This window comes from Phacochoerus africanus, chromosome 15 (assembly GCF_016906955.1).
Source record: "Phacochoerus africanus isolate WHEZ1 chromosome 15, ROS_Pafr_v1, whole genome shotgun sequence".
Classification (NCBI taxonomy): domain Eukaryota; kingdom Metazoa; phylum Chordata; class Mammalia; order Artiodactyla; family Suidae; genus Phacochoerus; species Phacochoerus africanus.
Genome location: NC_062558.1, coordinates 76,032,176 through 76,055,857, shown reverse-complemented (window position 1 = coordinate 76,055,857; position 23,682 = coordinate 76,032,176). Strand labels below are relative to the sequence as shown.

General features: G+C 52.2%; 1 protein-coding gene across 4 annotated transcripts; it reads left to right on the top strand.

Annotated features, from left to right (window-relative positions):
* The first annotated feature begins 548 nt into the window (after positions 1-548).
* DNAJB12 (DnaJ heat shock protein family (Hsp40) member B12) lies at positions 549-20,966 on the top strand. 4 transcript variants are annotated; one of them, XM_047760187.1, is made up of 9 exons: positions 550-787; positions 9,952-10,132; positions 11,559-11,704; positions 13,702-13,887; positions 14,003-14,082; positions 15,396-15,505; positions 17,130-17,302; positions 17,860-17,957; positions 19,127-20,966. In XM_047760187.1, the coding sequence occupies exons 1-9, from the start codon at positions 655-657 to the stop codon at positions 19,154-19,156; spliced, it is 1,137 nt and encodes a 378-aa protein (XP_047616143.1). In that variant the 5' UTR covers positions 550-654; the 3' UTR covers positions 19,157-20,966. The 4 variants fall into 4 exon arrangements, with proteins under 4 accessions (XP_047616146.1, XP_047616143.1, XP_047616145.1 ...); XM_047760189.1 differs by having other exon boundaries at positions 17,860-18,005; XM_047760188.1 differs by having other exon boundaries at positions 17,860-18,011.
* Positions 20,967-23,682: the final 2,716 nt, after the last annotated feature.

Sequence of the window (23,682 nt, the reverse complement as noted above, 5' to 3'; positions counted from 1 at the left end):
TTCTTCCAGGTGACTTAACACCTGGAATACCTATTCTCTCTTTCTTGAATTCAGATTTCTATTAAAATAACCGCTTCTGGGAGAAGATTTATCCTATCAGGCTATTTTGCACCTTCCACTTTCAATCTCTTTATTTCTTTATATTGTCTTTTTTTTTTCTTCATAGCATTTATCACGCTTGGACTCTATCTCTTTATTGGATGTCTCCCCACCCGGCTACACACTGGAAGGTAAGCTCCCTGAGGGCAAGGGCTTTGTTTTTTTCACCGCCGCCTTGTACTTAGCATGGCAAATAGCGGGTATTCAATAAATATCCGCTGAATGAATAAATAAATAAGCCACCTTCATCTCAAATACACAGAGTTACTACCAAGAACATGCAAAAATACAATACTTGAAGACCTCTGAATACGACTCCTTTGGGCTCCAGGAATGTGGTTGTGCACACTTAGCGCTTCTGCTACACGTCCCCCTCTTAGAAGACATACGGTAGCACTTCCTCCTTCGCTCAAAATCTCGCACTAATCTCGGAAAAGGAGGGGGCAGAGGGTTACGTCACCATCCTGCGACAGCCTGCCCCGAGACGCGCCAGCCGCTGGCTCAGCCTTTCGCTCCCCGGCCTCCCCCTCCCTGGTTCCGCGCTCTGGTTCCGCCATGGAATCTAACAAGGATGAAGCCGAGCGCTGTATTAGCATCGCCCTCAAGGCCATCCAGAGCAACCAGCATGACAGGGCGCTCCGCTTCCTGGAGAAGGCGCAGCGGCTGTACCCGACCCCGCGAGTTCGCGGTGAGTGTGAGGTGCCGGAGACACAGAGGGGACATTAGAACTGATGGGGGGAATATGGGAACGGACCGACGGGATCAGTTGGAGGAGGGGGAGGGGTGGCGAGGCGCGGCTACGCCTGCGTACTGAGACGCGCGGTGGCCGCCGGGAGGTGTAGTGTTCGGCTCTCCCACTTCTCTGGGATGCTGGATACCTAATGAGAGGGGCCACAGCGACGTCAGCTTTCCTGGGGCTTGCGGACCCCTCTGAGATTTGGAGTTCCCAAGAATGAGAGGCGCTGGCAGGTGGGACGAAAGGAACTTATCTGGAAGCGAAATTGAACTACTTTTCCCAAGGGGCCATTCGGTGGCTGGGAGCCAGTTGCCGGTCTGGGAAATATTATAGTTTAGGAAAATAAACAACTCCTCTGACGGAGAGAATAGGTTCTCGAGAGGGAAAGAGGACTTCCGACCTTCGATCGGCCTGAAAAAGCGTCTCCATATTTTCTCACCCGGGGAGGGCCAGGGATCACCCTCCCCAAACGAGAGCCTACCTTCTTCCCATTCCACACAGTCTGCCCTGTGACTGTGGCTGAAAATGCGGCCTCTGTACACCTGCACCAGTTAAGTCTTGGAGACAGGAGACAGAGTTTTGAGGAAGAGAAAGAACAGCTTTATTGCTTTGCCAGGCAAAGGAGGACACAGCAGGCTAATGCCTCAGAACTATCTCCTGACCTGAGAGGGGATGGCAAGGGATTTTATGGGTTTAGCCCAGAAGTCAGGGTTATTGATTAAGGTGTCCATATTAGTCTTCATCCATAGGTCATTTCAGAGTTGTCAAGGCTGGTGTCAGTGGGTCCGGTGATGATTTCTAGTTGTCCTCAGAGTTATCGTTCCTTGCCCTTCCCTCTGGAATGAAGATTGCTTACAGGGAAAGGGTGTTAGGGAGTGCTTCAATTACAAAAGAAAACACTAGATGCAATATAACTCTAACTAGAAAGTAAATATTAGTAATACGTTAGTGGGCCACAGCAGAACATCGCATAATGGACTGTTTTAACTAGTTTTTGGCTGTAACAATATTTCCTAATCATTACGTATTGAGTCAGCCTTTGGAGACTGAGGTGAGGCTAAAGGAAAGGCCTTTTACTTCAGAACACAAAGATTTAAGGTCTGGTACACGGTTTCAACACTGTGCCCCTCACTCCCTCCTGGAGCCTCTTCTCCCACCTGCAAGATTTGGAGCACTGTCCTCAGCCACCCTCTCCCACCCTTGTCCCCAAGAGTCCATCAGTGGCCAGTCATGTGCCTGCTGAGGTTTCCGGGCTGTTAAGTGGCCCTGGACTGAGGTTTCCGAACTAGAGAGGGAATAGTGAGGTGGTCTGTACTACTCATCTTCTCACTTTACCCAGGAACCCTCCCTCCCCCTTTTTCTTTAACCTAAGTCTTAATTGGAGTTTTTCTTCATACATGCTGGAGAGAAAAAAGAGTCCATTAAAGATACAGGGTTTGGGCCTGCAGTTACCACTTAGTAAACTGGCCTATAGTAGGTACTCAGAGTCAAAAGACCTGGGTTCTTGTTCTGACTGCCACCATGTGATCTTTCTGAGCTTGGGTTTCCTCATCCGGAATATTAGAGGATTGGCTCAGATAATGTGAATAACAATCTTAACCATAGGGCTTTTCAGATTAGAGAGCTCTTCTGAATTCATTTTCTCTCTTCAGCCTGTCCTATCAGGGAGGCAGAGCAAAGATCATTATCTTTGTTTTAGAGGTGAGGAAACACCTCAGAGGCCAGGGACTTGCCCAAGTTTACACAGTTAGAAGTTGGAAAGTTCCCTGACTCTATACATGTTTAATAAAGGAATGAAATGAAACTGAAAAGCAGAAGTCAGCCTTCTCACCTTCTCTGCCCACATTATGAAATTGAGAAAAGGGAATGCTGGCAGAAGAGAGGCAGCCTGAAATGCCTGAATTTTCCTCTCTCCTGATTCTGCAGGATGATCTTTGACCTATTTGTCTTAGAGAAAGTTTCAGTATATTTTCTGGGACTCCTGAGGTAACCTGCTCGAGGAGCTTTTCTACGAAATCACACAATGTAAGCGGGGAGCCCTCCATTTAAGTTTGGGGGTCCAGTTCTCAGAGTTCTGTCTGACTCTGATACCTCTGGGGGTTCAGAAACAAGGCAGCCAAAAAAGGATGGTAATGACATGGTCCGTGGAGCTTTTCTGTCAGTAGGCCTCCTGGCCCAATTCAGGTGCTTGGATGAGTGTCCTTCCTGGGGCATAAGTACTTGAATTTGTTCAGGCAGAAGAGTGACCTGCTGCACGTTTGTCATAGTTGTGTTATTCTGGAAAGAGCGTATGCCTCATGCTTCTGTGTGAACTTCACCATATGCCGTCTATAGCCCTGCTCTGAGCTGGCAAGAACATGGGGGGGTAATTTGAGCTTGAGATGAGGAAACGTAGGTTAAAAAATACCAGGTAGTTGTCTCCACTTGATGTTTGAAGTTTGAGATCATTCCAGATGTCATTTAATGTATCAGACTCAATTGTTTTGCTTTGTTTGCAAAGTCTCCGCTCAGTGCTAAGTGGTTGTATGTAGCAGGATTGGTAAGACGTGATCGTTCACCTTAAGGAGCTTATGAGTTAGTGAAGAAGACAGAGTTAAGAAAAAATAATATTGCAAACCGTAAAACAAGAACTAGGATTAAATAAAAATGAAGCACAGTGTTAGATGCTGAGGACTTGAAGATGGAAATAAAAAAAAAATGCAGTCCCCGCCCTCCATGAAGTCAGTCTGGTGAGGTGGAGTTGAGTACTAGGGGTAGGAGGCATGGAGGATAAATTATAAACAGTAACATGACATTAAAATAATGGTAGAGCTTGAGTTCCCGCTATGGCTCAACGGATTGTCAGCATCTCTGGAGTGCTGGGACACAGGTTCAATCCCCGGCCCAGCACAGCGGGTTAAGGATCCAGGGTTGCTACAACTGTGGCATAGATCACAACTGTGGCTCAAACCTTATCCCTGGCCTGGGAACTCCACATGCTGTGGGGTGTCCAAAGGAGAAAATAATAATAATAGTGGTAGATCACAGTGAGGAGAGGCTTCAGGGAATAGGACAGGAGGCTGCATTTGAACTACACTTTGGAGGAAGGTAGGAGACTTGAAACAGGCCTCGAGGACAAAGACTTGAGGGCTGGAGGTTCTAAGAGGTGTAGGGGAAGGGATCGGGTGTAGGAATATTTGGAGACTGTGGAGGTGAGTATAGCGAGTATTTTGGTTGGAAAATAGAATGGGAAAAGATTTTGGAAATCCTTTCCTGCCAGGCCAGGATATTTACTTTCACATTATTCTGTAGTTAGTTTAAAAAAAAAAAAACAAGGAACAAAAAACAAACACTATTGAGGAGTTCCCATTCTGGCTCAGTGGAAACAAATCTGACTAGTAACCATGAGGTTGCGGGTTTGATCCTTGGCCTTTGTCAGTGGTGTTGCTGTGAGCTGTTATGCAAGTTGCAAACTTGGTTTGGATCTGGCATTGCTATGGCTGTGGCGTAGACCAGGGGTTGCAGCTCCAAATCAACCCCTAGCCTGGGAACCTCCATATGCCTTGGGTGCAGCCCTGAAAAGCAAAACAAAAAAAACAACAACAAAAAAACAGCTATTGAAATATTTTATAGTAGGAGGAAGATAAGGGTGCTTTTATTTTTGTAGGGCTGCACCCGAGGCACATGGATGTTTCCAGGCTACGGGTCAATCGGAGCTATAGCCACCAGCCTACGCCAGAGCCACAGCAATGAGGGATCCGAGCTGCATTTACAACGTACACCACAGCTCATGGCAACACCAGAGCCTTAACCCACTGAGCGAGGCCAGGGATCGAATCCGCAACCTCATGGTTCCTAGTCAGATTCGTTTCCGCTGTGCCATGATGGGAATTCCAAGGGTACTTCTTAAAAGAACACCATAAAGGGTTAATGAGTGGGAAGAGCGACTCAAGGCAGAAACCAGTTGAGAGACAATTACATTGAGTAGGTTAGGAGTTATAAAGGCCTGAAATAAGGCAACATGGATCAGGGTAAAGTCCTTGGAAGGGAGGTACCAAGCCTTCTGTGAGAGAAGGATGCTGAGGAGAAATGGGGATTCAGAATCCAAGCCTGTGTGACCAGGAAGAAACCAAGGCTAAAGAACATGGGTAGAAATATGAAATCACTTATATCTGGAATCTGATATACGGCACAAATAAATATTTCCACAGAAAAGAGACTCAGGGACTTGGAGCACAGACTTGTGGTTGCCGAGAGGGAGGGGGAGGGAGTGGAATGGACCGGGAGTCTGGGGTTGATAGATGCAAACTATTGCCTTTGGAATGGATAAGCAATGAGATCCTGCTTTATAGCACTGGGAACTGTATCTGGTTACTTATGATGGAGCATGGTAGAGGATAATGTGAGAAAAAGAGTGTATATATGTATGTGTGACTGGGTCACTTTGTTGTACAGTAGAAAATTGACAGAACACTAAACCAGCTATAATGGAAAGAATTAAAAAAAAATTTTTTTTTTTTTTGGTCTTTTTAGGACCTTACCTGCGACATATGGAGATTCCCAGGTGTCAAATCGGAGCAGTAGCCACCGGCCTACGCCACAGAAACAGCCACAGCAATGCAGGATCCAAGCCACACCTGTGACCTACACCACAGCTCACGGCAACGCCAGATCCTTAATCCACTGAGCAAGGCCAGAGATTGAACCTGCAGCCTCCTGAATGCTAGTCAGGTTTGTTAACTGCTAAGCCAGGATGGGAACTCCAAAAATAAAAATCATTTAAAAATTTTTAAAAACATGGGTAGGAAGTGGTGGGCAGTATGCACGGTATAGGGGAATGTTCTAAGGAATCTGTAGCGTGGAGCTCAGGACAGCGCTCCAGGTTCCAGCCTAAAGTCTGCTTCACCAGTTGGATGGAGCTCACTGGAGTTATGACCTGGCTGAAGGTCACTGTGGCAAAGTGTGAAACGTGTAGCAGAGGTTGCTACAGGCACAACCATAGGCTGCCTCTGCCCGTAGCCAGTGGGCAGAGACAGAGGAAGCAGCAGCAGGAAGAAGCAGTGCTAGGAGAGGGCAGCAGACAGGTGGCCATGGAGCTGTGGGTCAGGGAGGTGGTGAACAGCTCTGTCAGTTGCTGTGGAGGCCACGGGAAAAGGACAAGTTGCAGAGTGAAGGGGGAAGAATGGAGCACGGGTGGAGGATTGGTCTTAGAGAAGTAGAAGGACACAGGAGAGTTAGGGGTAAGAGGGGGCGCTGAGAAGCCTTGAAGGGCTGAGGGACCTCACAGTGAGAGGACGTGAGGGGACCTGAAACTCTGCTACAAAAGGTAGGTTGGGGAGGCACCAGGGCTGGAGCAGGAGCGGGGCCCTGAGCTGGGAAGTCACAGGGCAGGGTTAATGGAGCCAGTCAGTCCCTTCTGAGGGTTCCTAGCTAGCTCCTGCAGCCTAGCCATTGGCTTCCCTTCACGCCTGGTGACAGTGGTGGGTGGGGCTGAATTTTCCGGGGGGGGGGGGGGGGGGGGGGCTGATGAAAGGATCTGCAGGCTTTGGTTTCTCCAGCGTACAAAGAGGGGGTTGGTGGCCTAGTGGTTAAGGATTTGGTGTTGTCACTGCTGTGGCTTGGGCTCGATCCCTGGCCCAGGAACAACAACAACAAAAAAAAAAACAGGTCAGCTTGGCTGCCTCAGGTTCTGTGGAAGCATCTGGCAAGAGACAGACACAGAGTTCAGAGTGAGTAGCTGTTGATACATGATCTGGGCTGATGAACTGGCTATCCATGGGAACAGGCTGGCCAGGGAGGTGAGGGGACCAAGGTGGGGGGGCTGAGGAGCTCCAGGGCTTCAAAAAGTAAAGTCTCAGCACTCAGCAGGCTTTGGACTGAGGAGCATCTGTGAGTGACATTTCAGGCTGTTTCAAACTCCAGGTTCCTGCCAAAGGCTGCCCAAAGTTCTGTGAAGTGGGTGGCTCTGAGGTCCAGGCTAAGTCGGAAAAGGCAGCACACAGGAGAAGGGAAGGTTGCTAACCAAGAGAGTTTGGCATTCAGAATCTGTGGGAGTTCCCCTTGTGGCTCAGTGGTAACAAACCCGGTTAGTATCCATGTGAGTCCCTGGCCCTGCTCAGTGGGTTAAGGATCCAGCATTGCTGCGAGTTGTGCTGTGGGCTGCAGACTTGGCTTGAATCCTGTGTTGCTGTGGCTGTGGCGTAGGCCGGCAGCTGTAGCTCCAATTTGACAGCTAGCCTGGGAACTTCCATATGCTGCGAGTGCAGCCCTAAAAAGACCAAAAAAAAAAAAAAAACCAAAAAAGAATCTAGGAGGTGAGAGAGGTATTCCCATACTGGCACTATCCATTCAAATTAGTCAACCTTTCCGAGCCCCACTGTGTGCTCAGGCCTTCCATTTATCTTAATTTGCTGAATCTTATTTACCCCCAGAACCACTATGTCAGGGCAGGGATCATGTCTTCATTGAGGAATTAGGTAACCCGACAAGACCACATGGCTAGTAAACAAAGGAACCAGATTGTCTGGCCCCACTCTCAGGCTTCTTCCCTACTCCCCCCCTCCCTTTCCTGGACTGACTTTAAGCACTGCAGGTACCTCGGGAGCCTGGAGGTAAAGTAACAGTAACAGAAGACAATATTTACTCAGTCCTTTGTAGGCATTCACTCATTTACTCTTTCAACTCTCTTGAAGGAGATACAGTTTTGTATGGAGAAAGTAAGTTGTCTGATGTGGCTGCTAGCAAGTGGCAGAGCCACACTTGAACCTGGGCAGTCTGACCCTCCAGCCTTCATATCTGCCACTGCGCCATGAGGGATGTAACAGTGAGTTACAATGAAGCAGTCACATCCCATGGGCCTGACAGAGAGGGTGTCCTGGACACAAAAGAGACTTAATTGTCAGCAGCCAGAAATCTAATTGCCGGAGTTCCCTGGTGGCTCAGCAGGTTAAGGATCCAGTGTTGTCACTGTAGGGGCTCAGGTTGTACTGTGGTGTGGGTTTGATCCTTGGCCTGGGAACTTCTGCATGCCACAGGTGTGGAGAAAAAAAAAAAATTAAAAAAAGAAATCTTAGGAGTTCCTGTCATGGCACAGTGGAAACAAATCCGACTGGGAACCATGAGGTTGTGGGTTGGTTTGATCCCTGGCGTCGGTCATTGGGTTAAAGATATGGCGTTGCTGTGAGCTCTGGTATAGGTCACAGACGAGGCTCAGATCCTGTGTTGCTGGGGCTGTGGTGTGCAGCTGTAGCTCCAATTAGGCCCTGGCCTGGGAACCTCCATGTGTCGCAGGTGTGGCCCTGAAAAGCAAAAAAAAAAAAAAAAAAAAAAGGAAGAAAGAAAGAAATCTTGAATTGCCAGCTCAAACAGAAACCTTCTATGTGACCCAGAGCACATCCGTTCCCCTTCTGACTCTCTGTAGTGTAGGGAAATTAAAAGGGCTGATTCCATGTAACTGTCCAAAAAGCTTCCAGAACCTGCCCTGAAAGGTACTAGAGAGAGACCATCCCATCTCCTGGTTGGGAGAATGCCAAATAAGAACTTCTTTAAAGCGCCTTTCTAGGAAAGCAGCAAGCAGCTCCTCCCTCAGTCCCATCTTGATTAGCATCACTTCATCTGTTAGTTCTTCCTTTGCCATTTCCTTGGTGCCTGGCACAGAACTGAGGTTGGAGACAGTCTGAAATGTCATGGCTACAACTACGTCCAGAGCCTGCTAGGTGCTGAGATTTTGCCTTCCTAAGACTTGGAGCCCTCCACCTTGGGTCCTCACACCTCCCTGGCCAGCTGGTTCATCAGCCCAGGTCACAGTATTAGCAGCTCCTCATTTCAGACTTTTACTTTCTATCAGCCTCTGTGCCAGGGGCTTAAACACATCTCATTTCATCCTCATCCCCCACTGTGAGGAAACCGAGGTTCAGAGGAATTTCACAGACCATCCAGGATGAAAGTGTTAGGAAGTGGCCAAGCGGAGATTTGAAACTTCGGTCTTTGTGAATGAACTTCTCTTCTATTCTTGGAACAACTGTGATGGAAGGGGCTCCTGCTGCCAGATTTACTGCAAACTAGGGCAGCGGTGGCTCTGGACACAGTGGTCCACTTGAGCCCCAGTGCGCTGCTCCTGGTGAGCCCAGCTCCAGACCTTATGGATGAGACCAACACATACACCCAGCACAGTGCCCTGGAGCCCAGCAACCACCTGGCACATTTGAAGGAAGCTGGGCACCATCCAGGCTGTGCTGCTGTCCTTCCTCGGCACAGAGGTGTCTTTGGTCCCTATAGTGGTCCAGATGTGTGGTTTGCCAGGGTGCGGGAGCCCTGACAGGACTGGGCGTCTCGGAACTGGTATTGTGCCTGTAATAAGTGGGCACAGGGGAATCCTGCCAGAGAAATGGGCCTTTCCACATTGAGTCAACAGGCACCAGGGGCTTGGATTTGAATGACTGTGACCCTGTATAGACTGAACATTGAAATAGGACATTTGGCAGGGCCAGCCCTTTGAGAAAGGTAAACAACAATAAACAGGGAGCACAGTAGACATTTATTCTGAGTCTCCGACCACCCCAGTGCCTCTGGGGCAGAATCCCTGCCCTACGTCTCTCCACAGCTAAACAAAGGCCTTCCGACCAATGCTAACTGACTCATGGTCCTGCTATGTGGGACCCCCCTCCCCCCTTACAGAGCACTCGCACATCTTGGCACTTAACAGAGGGTGGCTGATAAACACACTACTTTGGAATTTAAAAAGCCTAAAGGGTTAATAGTTTATTTTTATTCTGAGTTTAAATGACCAATAAGGAGTTCCCGCTGTGGCACAGTGGGTTAAGGATCCAGCATTATCTCTGAGGCCACTCAGATGGATTTGATCCCTGACCTGGGGAACATCCATATGCCACCACCATGGGTGTGGCCAAAAAAGAAAAAAAAAATTACCTACATGTTAAGAACTGTGGATCCTAAGAGAGCAGGTGACTGTCCCACCAGCCCCCCATAGGCCTTCAGGGAAGGAGCTCATGGCTTTGTCAGGAAAAACAGTGGGTGGGATGCAGAGGTCCTGGGATCCCAGGGCCAGGCAGTTCCTCAGCTGTTGCACATGGCCTTGCTGGAACAGGAGCCCTGAATGGTTTCCTTGTTTTGCACAGCCCTGATCGAGTCTCTCAACCAGAAACCACAATCTGCCGGTGACCAACCCCAATCCACAGAAGCAACCCATGCAACCCATAGGAAAGCAGGCGGGGCCAGCTCTCCCTCGGCCAACGGTGAAGCCGGAGGAGGAGAGAGCACCAAAGGCTACACTGCAGAACAAGTAGCAGCCGTGAAAAGGTGGAGGGCCGGGCCGGCCGGGTGGGCAGGGGCTGGAGCCTGGTGGTGCTGGGACGTGTTCAGATCTAGGAAGGCATTCTGCAGCCACTTATCCACCTCACCCAGGGAGGGTCATGAGGCTGGAGGAGGTCCAAGTGGTCAGGCTCCCCAGGCCCCGGAATATAGTGTGGGCATCAGGGCTCCACTGTCCCTTCCCGCCAAGACAGCCCACAGCAGAGGCTGCAAAACGCTGACACTGCTGGCTTCCTCTGCTGCTGCCAGCAGGCCCTGGCCTCTTTACACAGCTCTGTTGGTCGCAGATGAGGCCTGGTCTCCCCCTCCAGATATTCCCCTCAACCCACGGCCCTGCCCCCAACAAAGACCTTTTCAAACCAGAGCCTGTACAGGCTGGAGTGGAGACAGATGGTTCTCCTTCCAAGGCTGGGGCAGGCCCTGCACAGAGCGACTCACTACCAGGCTGAGACGGTCCAGCCAAGGCTTCTGAGAAGAAGATCCTCTCGTTCCCATTTCTCCCTGGGCCTCTCCACCACTAGCCACTGAGGTCATTCCCACACGGTCCTGGCTGCTAGTGAAGACATTAGCAAGCTTCAGGCCTGGGGTTCAGTTGGTGTGCGACCCTAGCATGACTATAGTTGCCATAAAAGCAGATGCCAAATTTACATTTTCTGACCAGGGAGCTCCCATTGTGGTGCAGTGGAAAGAATCTGACTAGAATCCATGAGGATATGGGTTCGATCCCCTAGCCTCACTCAGTGGGTTAAGGATCTGGCATTGCTGTAAGCTGTGGTGCAGGTCGCAGGCGTGGCTTGGATCCTGCGTTGCTGTGGTTGTGGTGTAGGCCGGCAGCTACAGTTCGATTAGACTGGGAACTTCCATATGCCGGGGTGCGGCTCTAAAAAGCAAAACAAAAAAACCCAACAGCTACATCTTTCTGATCAGACAAGGCCAGGCATTGTAGGCAGTAGAAACTGATTGTGAGAGGTGGTAAAGCCTGGAAAAAGCCAAGAATCAGGGGGTCTTCAAGACCCCAGAAGTAAGAATTAGTGGAAGAGAAACAGTTGTCTCTTCACAGCCCCGTGATGGGGTGAACAAACAGCTGCTGAATCTGTTACCCTTTGAGACACACATATCCAGGAGTGCAGAGCTAGGGACACACCTACCCTTGGGCAGAGGCCCCTGGTTGGTGGACATGGGCGATCCTTCTGAGGTTGCCTCCAGTGAGGGTGCTGTTAGCACAGGGAAATGGTTCCTGTCCTGGCAGAGACAGCGGCTGCCCCCTCTTAGACCCTAATGTATTCTTGCTGTCACACTGCTGGTCCCCGGGCCTGCCCAGAGCTGAGTGCCCACGCTGCTCTTTCTCACCTGCCTCACCTCCCAGCCTGGGGCCCGCATAGAGCTCCCCGCCACGCTCTGCTCCCTCCCCCAGGGTCAAGCAATGTAAAGATTACTACGAGATCCTGGGGGTGAGCAGAGGGGCTTCTGATGAGGACCTGAAGAAGGCCTACCGCAAACTGGCCCTCAAGTTCCACCCAGACAAGAACCATGCGCCTGGCGCCACCGAAGCTTTCAAAGGTAAGCTGGCCCTGGTTTCCTGGTGTTTGGGTGTTCTTAGCTGTCTTGGGAGGGAAGGAATAAGGGGCTTTGCCAAGAAGTGGCTTTGGACCCAAGTCCTACCAGCTCAGGAGCTGCTTCCTGGGCAGAAGGTCCTGGTAGCCACTGTCAGCCTCGCAGAGTCTGTCAGAGTACAGGTGGCACCACTCCTGCCTCCCCTTCCTCCTCATTCCTCCGGGGTTACAGGAGGGGAGCTGAGGCGAGACAAGACTCATGGCTTTTCCAAGGTCACATGGTGATTGAGGGGCAGAAAGAAGGCAGGCCTCCCAGCTCACCCTGTGCACTTGCAAGTCCTGGGATTTTTCTGTGCCGGGCAGCCTCTGGTCAGAGCTTGATGGGCTCCTTAGCAGGTAGCAGCTGTAAGCCAACTCATCCTGGCCTGTTTACACCCACTGTCTCCCCCTTGCACCATACACACCCTAGGCCTGTGTGGGGGATGTGCAGTCTCTCTGGCCTCAGGGTCTGTTGGGTCCAGGGTGGGTGCTTCAGTTCTGGCTGACACCATAGGCTGCTCTTAGTAGTTTATCTTTTCTTTGAACATATCAGGCAGACATGGCAAACTCTGTGCCCACGTAATGTTCCCTTATCTCCCCCAGGTGCCTCTCTCTCATGACCACCTTGTCCTCACTGGGACCTTTAGGATCTTAGGCTCACTTCCCTCTGGGCAATAGCATGGTGACCAGCCCCACCTAGCCCAGGCTGGGAGCTGTGCAATGTGACCATAGCCAGGTGGGAAGCCTGTAGCAGAGCAGACCCCATCCTGGTGGGCCTTGCCTGGGCCACCTCAGGTGCTCCATTCCAGGCTTCGTGGGGCTGGTCTCCAGGGGGCAGTCTGCAGGTATTCCCCCCCTTCCGCCACTGCCTGTCCACCAGCCCCAGAGGGAGAAAGAGAATGGCAGTGGGGAGGCAAGGTAGCTGGTGGTTAATGTTTCCCCAGCCCTGACCTCTGCCTGCAGCCTGCCCGGACCGGCGCTAAGAGGCTGCCCCTGGCCTTGGGGCCCTGTTGGAACAGGAGGAGGAGGGCCATTCTCCTTCTTCTCAGGGGTTGCAGGTTCTGAAGCAGATGCAGCTTTGACCTCCTCTCTGAGATAGTGGGCCACTGCAGAAGGAGCAAGACCCCAGAGAGGGCCTTCGGGGCACAGGCTTCTCACCTGGGGAGCTCTAATGGGGGGTGGAGTGCAGACTGGGGCCAAGGAACAGCAGCTGGAACCTGGACCCTAGGAAGAGAGGGCTTTCCCAGGCCACACTACCAGCAGTGGAGTGTTGACGAGAACCTGGGGACTTGGCGTCCCAGCAGTTCCTGCTCTCCAGTTTACAACACACATCCCTTGTTTGTTTGGCCTTCGTGTCTTGCTGTGACTTCAAGATTCCAGAAAGGGTTGCCCCATCCCACTGGACACCTTAAGAGAGAGGAATGAGAAGGGGGCGTTTTGGTGGTTTTTTCATAAAGTCAGTGAGCAGGCTTGAAGACACACCTGGGTTTGATTCCTGGCTCTACAGCATGAGACCTGTGTGAACTTGCACTTAAGCTCTCCGAGCCTCGGCTTTCTCATTGGTAAAATGGAGATGCACTGTTAGGAGTAAAGAAGATAATGCCTGTAAAGGGCCTGTGGCATAGGGAGAATTGGAGAGTCGTCATAGGGTAGAGAGTAAGGAGCCTGTGTACTAATCCTCTACCCAGCCCAGGCTACCCAGATTCACTTAGAGGTATTTCTGCATGCCCGCCCCTCGCCCTCCCCCCAAGACCCCCTCTCCCCCAGCGCGCGCACACACACACACACACACACACACACACTCACTCACTCACCCTTGCCCAATGACCAGGTTTACCAGTGGCCCCAAGGACTCCTCCCGAGAGCGTTATTTGAGTACTGAAGGAAGCGAGCCCTCAACCACCACAGGCGCCTCCACTAGCAGCCCCAGCATCCTCAGACCTGACCTTTCTCCCTCCTTTCTAGCCATCGGCACAGCGTATGCAGTACTCAGCAACCCAGAGAAAAGGAAGCAGTATGACCAGTTCGGTGATGACAAGAGCCAGGCAGCCCGACAGGGCCATGGGCATGGGGACTTCCACCGTGGCTTTGAGGCCGACATCTCCCCTGAAGACCTCTTCAACATGTTTTTTGGAGGTGGCTTCCCATCTAGTAAGTCCCCCCACTCCCACAGCCAGGTCTCCCTGGTAGTGATGTTGGGAGACTGGATGCCAGCCTCTCCCTTTCCCAGCAGCCCCACTCCTGACTCAGCGCCTCTGACCCCCAGGTAACGTCCATGTCTACAGCAATGGCCGCATGCGCTACGCATACCATCAAAGGCAGGACCGCAGGGAGAACCAGGGTGACGTGAGTGAGGAGGGTGCTGGGGGAGGACAGGGAGGGTGCCGGTCCCACCCAAGTGGGTGAGGCCTGGGCCGGGTAGTGACATCCCTGGCTGAGTGTTCCGAAGCAGCACTGCCCTCACAGTTCTCACTTGGAAGCCCCCTTGGTGCCCCTGGCATTCTTCTGAGCAACCCCAGAGGGAGCCACACTCCACATCACCCCCACAGGGAGTAGGGGTTTTGAGGCCTCTGTAATCAGATGTCATGCAGAAACTCCTCTCCCTGAAGACAGGTTCCAGTGTTAATGCCTTTGTGAGGTCCATTTGTTCTTAAGGCAAAAGTGACATTTTCCAAGCAATGGAAAGTCAATGAGAGAATTGTAAAGGATGACAACATAGAGCTGGGTCTTCTTGCTTCTTTTCACCACCCTTGAAAAATGTGTACAAAAAACTGTACAAGAAGACAATGCCTCAAACCTATTTTGAATGCTACAGATAAGAATAGCTGGCTGACCAAATGAAAACAGTTAAGATTAAAATACTGTGGACAATGGCAAAGCATTTAAAGTTATGGCAGGCTGAGGGGTTCCGTTTTGCTCTGTCATTGTGGCCTCCTGTTTTTATTTATTCACTTTTTAAACTTATTTTGTGTGTATTTAGCATAAAAGAGAGTTTTGTGTGTTTTTTTTTTGTTTTTTGGGGGGTCTGCACCCACGGCATGTGGAGGTTCCCAAGCTGGGGTCCAAGCAGAGCTACAGCTGTTGGCCTACACCACAGTCACAGCAATGCCAGATCTGAGCCATGTCTGTGACCTACACCACAGCTCACGGCAATGCCGGATCCTTAACCCACTGAGCAAGGCCAGGGATCAAACTTGTGTCCTTGTGGATTCTAGTCAGATTAGTTACCACTGAGCCACGACGGGAACTCCTTAACTGGCAATCTTTAAATTGATAATATAGTCATATGGTTCAAAAATCAAAAAAAGTACATGTAATGGAAGTCTTCCTTCAGCCCTGCCACCCATTCTTTTGGAGGCAGACACTTTTGCTCATTTGGGGGAATATTCTCTCACAAGTAAACACATATGCCGGCCTCCCACCCATTTTTAACCCCAGTTGCTGCTTTGTTTTATCTCAGGAAGCTGGCAGGTATAGGAGCTTATGTATTTGGGGGACCTGTGGGAGGGAGGGGGAGAGAGTGGCACTGTGACCTGTCTGCATGGCAGCTGGCTCCTGCCACCTGAGCTCGGTTGTGCTGGGGGAGCTGGTGGCGATTGCAGCTAGCGTTGCACTTTCTCCCAGGTCCAGCTTGGGTGACCATTGGCTTTTCCCTCCAGGGTGGGCTGGGGGTGTTTGTCCAGCTGATGCCCATCCTCATCCTGATCCTCGTGTCAGCTCTCAGCCAGCTTATGGTCTCCAGTCCACCCTATAGTCTGAGCCTGAGGCCGTGAGTATCTGTAGCTGGGGCGAGACGGGTGGTGGGTAGACATGGGGTCTCAGGCCCCTCAGGTGTCTTCCATCCCATTGAAATCTAGCATAGAAAGCTGCTCAGAATCAAGAAAATAGACTTTCTCTGTTGGGATTCCTTTTTTTTTCTTTTTTTTTTTTTACTTTTTTGGCTTTTTAGGGCTGCACTCACGGCATATGGAGGTTCCCAGGCTAGGGGTTGAGTCAGAGCCACAGCCACAACAACGCCAGATCCAGTCTGCATTTGTGACCTACACCGCAGCTCACGGCAACACCAGATCCTTAACCCGCTGAGCAAGGCCAGGGATCAAACCTGTGTCCTCATGGATACTAGTCAGACTCATTTCCACTGAGCCACGATGGGAACTCCAGATTCTTGGTCTTTTTAGGATCACAGTCTCTTAAGAAAACACAGTGAAACCTGCAGATCTTTTCCCTGGAACACTGCAGGCACACACAATTTTGCATGATTTCATTGGCTTTGTGACACTCTCCCATTTTATCTACTGGCCTTAAGAGCTTCTGTTCTTGCAATCTGATTGGGGGCCCTTGAGACCATGGCAAGAACAGAGGCTTTAGAGTAAGAGTAAGAGTGGCTCCTCTACTAATTAAGCAGCTGTGAACCCTGGACTAATTACATAACTTCTCTGAGCCTTGGTTTCCTTATCTATAAATGGAAATAGCATCTACCTGCTTGTGAAAACTAAATGAGTATACACATAAAGTGCCAGGCTCTTCAGAAATGCTTGACACCATTCGTTGAATGAATATATGGTCTTACCACCAGTGGTGAACTTGGGCAAGTTATCTGACCTTTTAAGGCATCAGCTCCCTCCCCGCGCCCCTGCCCCCACCTAGTGGCCAGGCTCTGCCTCGGAGCCTGGCAGGATCCCCCTCAACCAGCAGGGGGCAGAGTCGGTCCACTGGACCCACATCAGCCAGGGCAGCAGCTCTATGGCCTGATGCCAGCTTTTTTCTCTGCAGATGGGGAGCTGAGAGGCAGCAGCAGGCAGGCAGGGGCTGTGCTCACTGAAGCACTGACTCCTGTCTGCATGCTAAAGTTTTTCCCAGAGCCTGCAGGTGGAGCTGAAAGATAAGAATCCAAGAGCTGGAAGGGTACAATTCTTTGGAATTCTTCCTGTCGTTGTGTTCCTAAGCCTCGTAACTCTAGACTGGGAGCTCTTGGGGAGCCAGGCAGGCCCTCAGCAACGCGACTGGCCTAGGAATGAGTGAGGAAAAGGAGGCACAGGGATCTCAAGTCACATAGCTTGTCAGAGGTGAAGCCTGGACTCACTCCAGGATCCAGACTTCCCTCAGCAGCACCCCCTCCCCCCAAGAAAGGGGCTTCTCCCCAAAGACCACAGTTAGCATGTGGTAAGCAGTGAGCCTGAGCAGGGCCTTGCTGTAGGCTGGGCCATTCGTACTGGAGGGATACCCTGCCTTTTCTCCAGGCCCTCCCTGGGGTAGTGCAGAGTTCCTGCTCTAGTTCGGGAAGGAAGCAGCTACTCCTGTGGCCTCTACGGCACCTCCTCTGGCAGACCCCAGTCAGGACCTGAGGGCCTGGGGATCCAAGCCCACTTCATGCCTGGTGTATGTCTGTCCAGGTCGGTGGGCCACGTCCACAAACGGGTCACTGACCACCTGAACGTCGTCTACTACGTAGCAGACACATTCTCTGAAGAGTACACAGGCTCCAGCCTCAAAATGGTTGAACGGAATGTGGAAGACGACTATATTGCCAATCTCCGAAACAACTGTTGGAAGGAAAAGCAGCAAAAGTGAGTGTCTGTATGTCTGTATTTGGGGTGCAAAGCTTGGAGCAAGGAAGGAGAAAGCCCTGCTCACCCAGTGATGTGTGGGCCCAGCACCTGGCGCTGCCCTGCGCCAGCCATGTCCCAGCCAAGAGCTGGACTCCACCCCCATGTTTCCCTGGGGATGGGAGCCAGGGGCCACCTGGAGATTGCCTCCAACTTGCCGTAGATCACTTCAGTCAGCCCGTTGTTTGCTTGCCGTGGGTGAGTGTATAGAGGGAGATTGGAGCACGTTTGGCCACCCACTGATGGGGCATCTGGATCCATCTCTGGCACCCGGAGCGGGGAGGTCTGACCAGGATGACATTTTCTCTCCTTGGCTGGCCTCAGCTATACTACATAGAAAGGAGGCTCTAGTCCGCTCCCAAGGGGGACCATATTTCCTTGTCCAGGGTCTACCCTAAAGGGAAGCCAGCTCTGCCCCAGCTCCTGGGCCTAGAACTGCCTTCCCCCTCCCCCCACAGGCCAGGCAGGCGTTGTAGCACCTTAGGGGTGAGCCTAACCCTGCTCCATTGCTTTGCAGAGGAAGGCTTGCTGTATCGGGCCCGCTACTTTGGCGACACAGATATGTACCACAAAGCACAGAAGATGGGCACCCCAAGCTGTAACCGACTGTCAGAGGTGCAGGCCTCCCTGCATGGATAGTCCTGGGCCAGCCGTGCCACCGAGGTCCAAGTATGAGCCAGGGCCGCCTCTGCCCTGCAACTCCTGGCAGCTCTGGCCCTGGTCATGAGGCAGAGGAGAGTGGAAGGAGGAGGGAGGGAGGGAGCCTGGTGATCATGGCACAGTTTCCCTGTCCCCAGCTTGACCTCCACTGTGCAAAGATGGGACCGCTCTGGCGTGCACTGGGAAACTATAGTCTGTCTCAACCCTCTAGCACTCTTCCACCCCACCCGACTCCATACTCTGGAGCTGTGGGGTGCCCAAGAGCCAGAGAGGAAGGGGAGCCCAAAGCTGCTGTTAAGGGCCACTCATGCCTCCTTGGTCTACAGCCATCGAGTCACCATGGCCTGTTCCCAAGTACAGCAGACTATCAATCTGAGCCCTGGGATTAAGGCCACCAAGTATTGCTGGGTCCGCAGTAGGCCCCATACGTCCCCTGAACCATGGGGGAACTGGTGGATCAAGAGCCCTTCCTCTTCTCTGTCCTTCTAGGCAAGAGGAAATGGAACCAGAGGTGGGGCAGCCAGGCAGCAGGCGGGGCGGGGGGGGGGGGGGGGGGGGCACACCCCCAGGCTGCTCCTTGTCTAGTGGGATCAGAGGTGCTTTTGAATGCCACTGCACCTGGAAGCCTGGAAGCCACAGGCATCCGGCCCACCCAGGCGTCTCACCTGAGGTCTGAGGAAGGAAACAGAAGGTCATGAGTTCAGAGCTGAGCAGAGAGCCCTCAGCACAGAAGGGGTGGGGAAAAAATGAAAGGTGCTGGTAGCAGGCTTCCTGCTCCTTTACCCTTGTGTGTGGGTAGCAGGCTCTGTTCCCAGCATTTGCCAAAGGGGACAGCTTGGACTAAGCCCAGAAGAGTGTGGGCAGAGCCGGTGAAGGTTCTTTTTTGTGTTGGTTCCCTGCCCACCCCCTCCTCTGTCTGTGTTCCCTCAGCAGTGATCCAGCTACAGACTCTACTTTGAGGCCTTTCTGGCTAGTGCCTCTGGGAGGGAAAAAGACTTCAGGGGGCGGTGGGGGCGGGGCTGAGATGGGCAGGACAGGGCCAAGGAGCTGGCTGTTAGTGTGGGCTGAGTTAGAGACTCCGGGGCACATGCTGCCAAGCTAACTGTTACCACTCTCCTCCCCAGACTATGAAATCCCTGGAGAATTTTTGGTGACGTGCACTGAGCCAAGGTGATGGACTGTATGTTTAAGGAAAGACATAACAAGGAAAAAAATTAAAATGGAATTGGAGGCCGAATGCCACACAACTGCCCTCTCTCTCACCCAGTAAATGCAGAAAGCTCTTAGGACAGACAGGAAAACCTGCCACGGGGCTGCTTCCCTTCCTCCCAAGGCTGGCAAAGGCTCAGGCTCCACATCGGCTCTCTCCTAGGATACAGAAACCATGGCAACGAAAGTAGAATGTAAAACTTGCAGCAAATGTCTATGGGAAGGGCTGGGGGAAGGGGCACCCAGCTGCCTTTCTTCCCCCTCCCTGAAGCCACCACCAATCACCTCAGTGGAAGCAATCAGAGGTGTTGGCCAAGGAGAAAGAGGAAGATGAAAGCGAACTCTCCATAGAATGTAATTTATAGATGCGTGTATATGTATATATCTATTTATATGTAAATAGCATATATAAAGATATATATATATATATAGCCTACTTTTTAAACTATGCAGGGATTTGGTTAAGTTGTTCAGCTAATTTCTTCCCTGTTTTAGAAAACAGCTTGGGGAAGGTAGCCTGGTCCTTCAAAGGCTAGACATTAGCCATAGCTGACAGCATAAGGAAAGTCGGATCCTAGCTTTTAACAGTCCCCTCAACCCCAGCCTGGTTTTGATGGCAGCAGCAATCATGACAGTATAAATCTGTGGAAAACTTGGAGGGTTGCCAGGTTTATGGTTAAGCTGGGGGCGGGGGCAGGGTGTGGAGCAGGCTGCAGGGGGAGAAATTCCTCCTAAGGCCAGGCGCCAGGTTAGTATGGAGTCACAGTGGAGGCCCCAGACGGTGTGTAGGGATGAGACACCCCCCCCCCCCCCCCCCCCCCCGCCAAGCTCTGGCCAGCTCAGGTGGGCGCTTTGCCTGGTGCCTAGCCACAGAGAACAGCAGGGTTGGCGGGGGACCAGGTTCTGCCTGACCACCAGCCCCCTTTAGTTCCTAAATCAGTTTGGCCTTATAGGTGCCCCAGGGCACAGCCCCGTTGTTGCTACTGGTTTTTCCTAAGTCGTGGAGCAAGGACTTTAGATGGCTTTTTCTCCAAGATTCAGTCAGGTGGTGCCCAGGACGCTGGGGCAGCAGCCAACTCCTGAAAAAAGTCCATGACCATGGACATCTCTGTCTCTACCCTCCATGGACATGACGCCACCCGGCCTTCTCTTGCACATTGGACAAAGGATGCACCTGAACCATTTTCTTACTTTCACCGTCAAATGAGAATTTTTCTCAAAACAGCAGTTGCTGCCAGGGGGAAGGGAGGGAGGTTTTATTTATTCCCACAGTTTATACTGGGCCTTTTGGAATTACCTTTTTTTCCCCAAATTTTCCTCTGGCGGTGAGTGTGTCACTGAGCCTGCCATCCTCCGAAGCCTTACTACCCCAAGCTGCCAGCCAGGAGGGGATAACCACCCTCCCAGAGCTTCTCTCAGCTCTTTTTTTAAAGTCCCCAACATAGGATTCTTGCTGGGAAAGGAAGCTTGGTTAAGAAATGTCAAACATGGTTTTTACAAGGTCTTGCCCTGTGACGAAGCAGCCACCCCAGTCCAGAGAGATGCTCAGAACTGGATGTGGGTGAGAGCGCCCTGCCCACAGTGGCCCCGGTGCTCTGCGCCCACCACCCCGACCACCTGGTCTCGGTAGATGTCCCTAGATGGGCTGAGCCATGTGCAATAAGAACGTAGATCCTAATGGATCCCCTGAGAAGCTGTATTTCTTGAATTAGAATTCTGAAATTGTATATCTATAAATATATGTTTATTACGTGATTGGCTGGCCTTGGTGGGTCTGTGTTGGGCAAGGGGGCTGAGCTGGGGGGCGGGCACAAGCACCTGTTGCTGCTGACACGGTACAGCCCAGACCACAGGGAGTTTTTGGTGGCAAGCCTGAGGGTCCCGTCCCCCCCCCACTCCCACCGCTGGCCCGGCCCCAGTTGACAGCCACTTCAGTCACAAGTGTACCCCTCTAGGTAAGGGTAAGAGGCTCAATTGGGCCAGGACCCTGAGGTTCCTGATACCGGTCCAGGGTGGGCAACCTGGGCCATGATCACAGCCTCTGCCTCCCCCTCGTCCTGCTCCCTCCCTTCATTCCCTTGGCCCTGCTGTGAGGCAAACATTCAGAACCTCCCTTCCCCCACCCTGGATCCAGATCGAGGGAAAAGTTCTCCCAAGTTTCCATCTGTGGTTGCACTACCTTCCCAGCCATCCTTCCCACACTGGCTCCACAGCCCGCCCTCCTCCCCCAGAAGATTGGAAAAGTTAAAAATGTGGCAGCCCCGGTAAGGCTTTCTGTGAATGGAGCAGCAGATCTGCCCAGGCCTCCCAGAGACAGAGCCCGGCAGCCCTGACTGGTGGCCCGAGGCCCCTCCTGCGGCTGCTCCAGCCAAAGACAGGCAGGCTGCCCGGTGGTGCCACTGCAGCCTGGGAGCTCATTGGCTGCCCCCACCAGGGTCACCGCAGCCTGCCCGGCCCGCTCTGCGAGCTGCCACTTGTTGGCTGCAGTTAGCAGGGGCGTTGCCAGCCGCCCCTGTTTACCCACCCCAACTCCCTGCCCTCGTGTGTGGCTCTGAGAGCCAGAGGGGTGGGAGAGACTCCTTCCAACTGTTTGCTGTAAAAAAGAGCCTTTGACAAGTGTCCCCACCCACTGTCAGGTGGCAAACAAGGCTCTCGTCCATCCAAGCTCCTGGGATCAGTCAGCTTATCTTCTGGTCCCAGGCTGCCGCCAGGTCTCCCAGGGACAAGGAGCACACACCCCGGCCCTCCCCACCGGGCAGAGTCTCCTGGCCGTTGAGGGCAGGCACACAGACAGACTCAGCTAAATAGGCGGTTGACAACAGTGTTGGCTCTTAAGGAACTCAGAATCCTTACCAAATGTCACACCATGTGATTTGAGTGAGTCAGCCCATTTGCCAGAGTAGGAAACTAAGCCTTAGGGTAGGGAACGTGATGCCCAAGGCTCTCCATAAAACTGTGCATGTCTTTGGGGTCTGTGGAGCAGAAGCATCATTTTGAAAACATTTGCTGAACCTGAATTCACTGTCCTTGAGGGGATCAAATCCACTCGTACCAAGAGGAGTGGCAGGAACCCTGAGTTCAGAATGGTGGGAAAGGCCCTAAGGAAAACAGGATTTAATCTGAGGGGCTGGGTGTGGACTGCCCTTGTGAGCCATACCCCCTGCCTCCTGGTGGTGACAAAGGTGTCCACCTGGCTTGGGGGGCACATTCCCAGGGCTGGTGTCACCTCTGAAAGGCAGCACAGTGGATCCGTTGGGTGTGGGTGTAGACCCCACAGCCTGGCTTGCCTAGGTTGATCCATGTACTGACTGGGTAGCCTTGTGTGTGTCACTCAACCTCCCTCTCCCTCTATGGCCTCATCTTCATGTGAGTAATAAAACCACCTACCTCATTGGGTTACTGTGAAAAGTAAAAGTGATCACATATACACACTTAAAAAAACCAGCCTGGTACATAGAAAGCTCTGTTTTAAGTATTGTTATTCATCCTCAGTCAAGGAAGATTGACTGAGCACAGACTGGGTGTGAAGTCCCCACCGAAACCACAACTACGACTGAGACTCGGCCTGCCCTACAGGAACTACAGGTGTGAAGGAGCCGGTGATCAGCAGACCCCAGTGGGCAGAGGACTGTGAGAAAAACAAACCCTGGAGCATGGCAGGTGCCAGCAGCTCTGGCTGGAGGTAAAGAAACGGTCACCTGTGAAGGAGGGAGTTGGGACAGGGCTCCAGGTGGGGTGGACACTCTGCTGCAGGGGACAGTGTGGACAAAGTCCTGGAGCTGGGAAAGTCCAGAGTGACCGCATTCAGGGAACAGTTCACACACCAGGGCCCCAATCTATAGTTGTCATCTTGCCAGTCACAACCAGTGGCCTTGGGCGGAGAAAGAACCTTACTAAGAATGAATGAGTGAGAGAGCCTGTGTCTCCTGAATCCTGGCAGTCCCCTGTCCCCTCTGTTAGGCATTTGGCAAGAGCCTCTGAACCCCTCCTTGTGCTGGGCTCTGCCCTGTAGCCTGTATGGGTGGCCATGCAGGAGCAGGGAGGGCAGTGGGGGGCAGAGGCTGGCAAAGCCAGAGGCCTAGGTTGTGGTGTTCACACTGTTACCTTGTCCGCCCTGACCCTCATGGAGGGATGTTTCACCAGGATCAGAGCCCAGGCTTCTGATCACTTCCAAAGCCCCACAGCTGTTTAGGCAAGAAATAAAGGTCCAGCGCCCACACAGGACAAAGGGTTCAAGGGGCAGCTCTAGGACCCCCCACCCCCACCCCACGGCCAAGCAGCCCTCCCAGAGCCCAGGAGCTGGGGCTTTGCCTGGGAGAAGAGTGGGGAGTCTGACCACAGCACCTTATTTACTGGGTCCCCCTACCCCTTCATTAATTTAGTCTAAACAAAGTCCAAGGGAGGGCAGGCTGCCTTGAGTAGCTCTGACTCTGGCTGGGGTTTTCCTTGGGGAGGGCAGGGTATAGTCCCA

Bases quoted from the DNA above. Each gene is read 5' to 3' on its own strand.
- DNAJB12 (XM_047760187.1), top strand. From the start codon at position 655: ATGGAATCTAACAAGGATGAAGCCGAGCGCTGTATTAGCATCGCCCTC. The intron at 788-9,951 runs GTGAGTGTGAGG...TGTTTTGCACAG, and splicing joins CCCGACCCCGCGAGTTCGCG to CCCTGATCGAGTCTCTCAAC. The intron at 17,303-17,859 runs AGTGAGTGTCTG...ATTGCTTTGCAG, and splicing joins TTGGAAGGAAAAGCAGCAAA to AGGAAGGCTTGCTGTATCGG.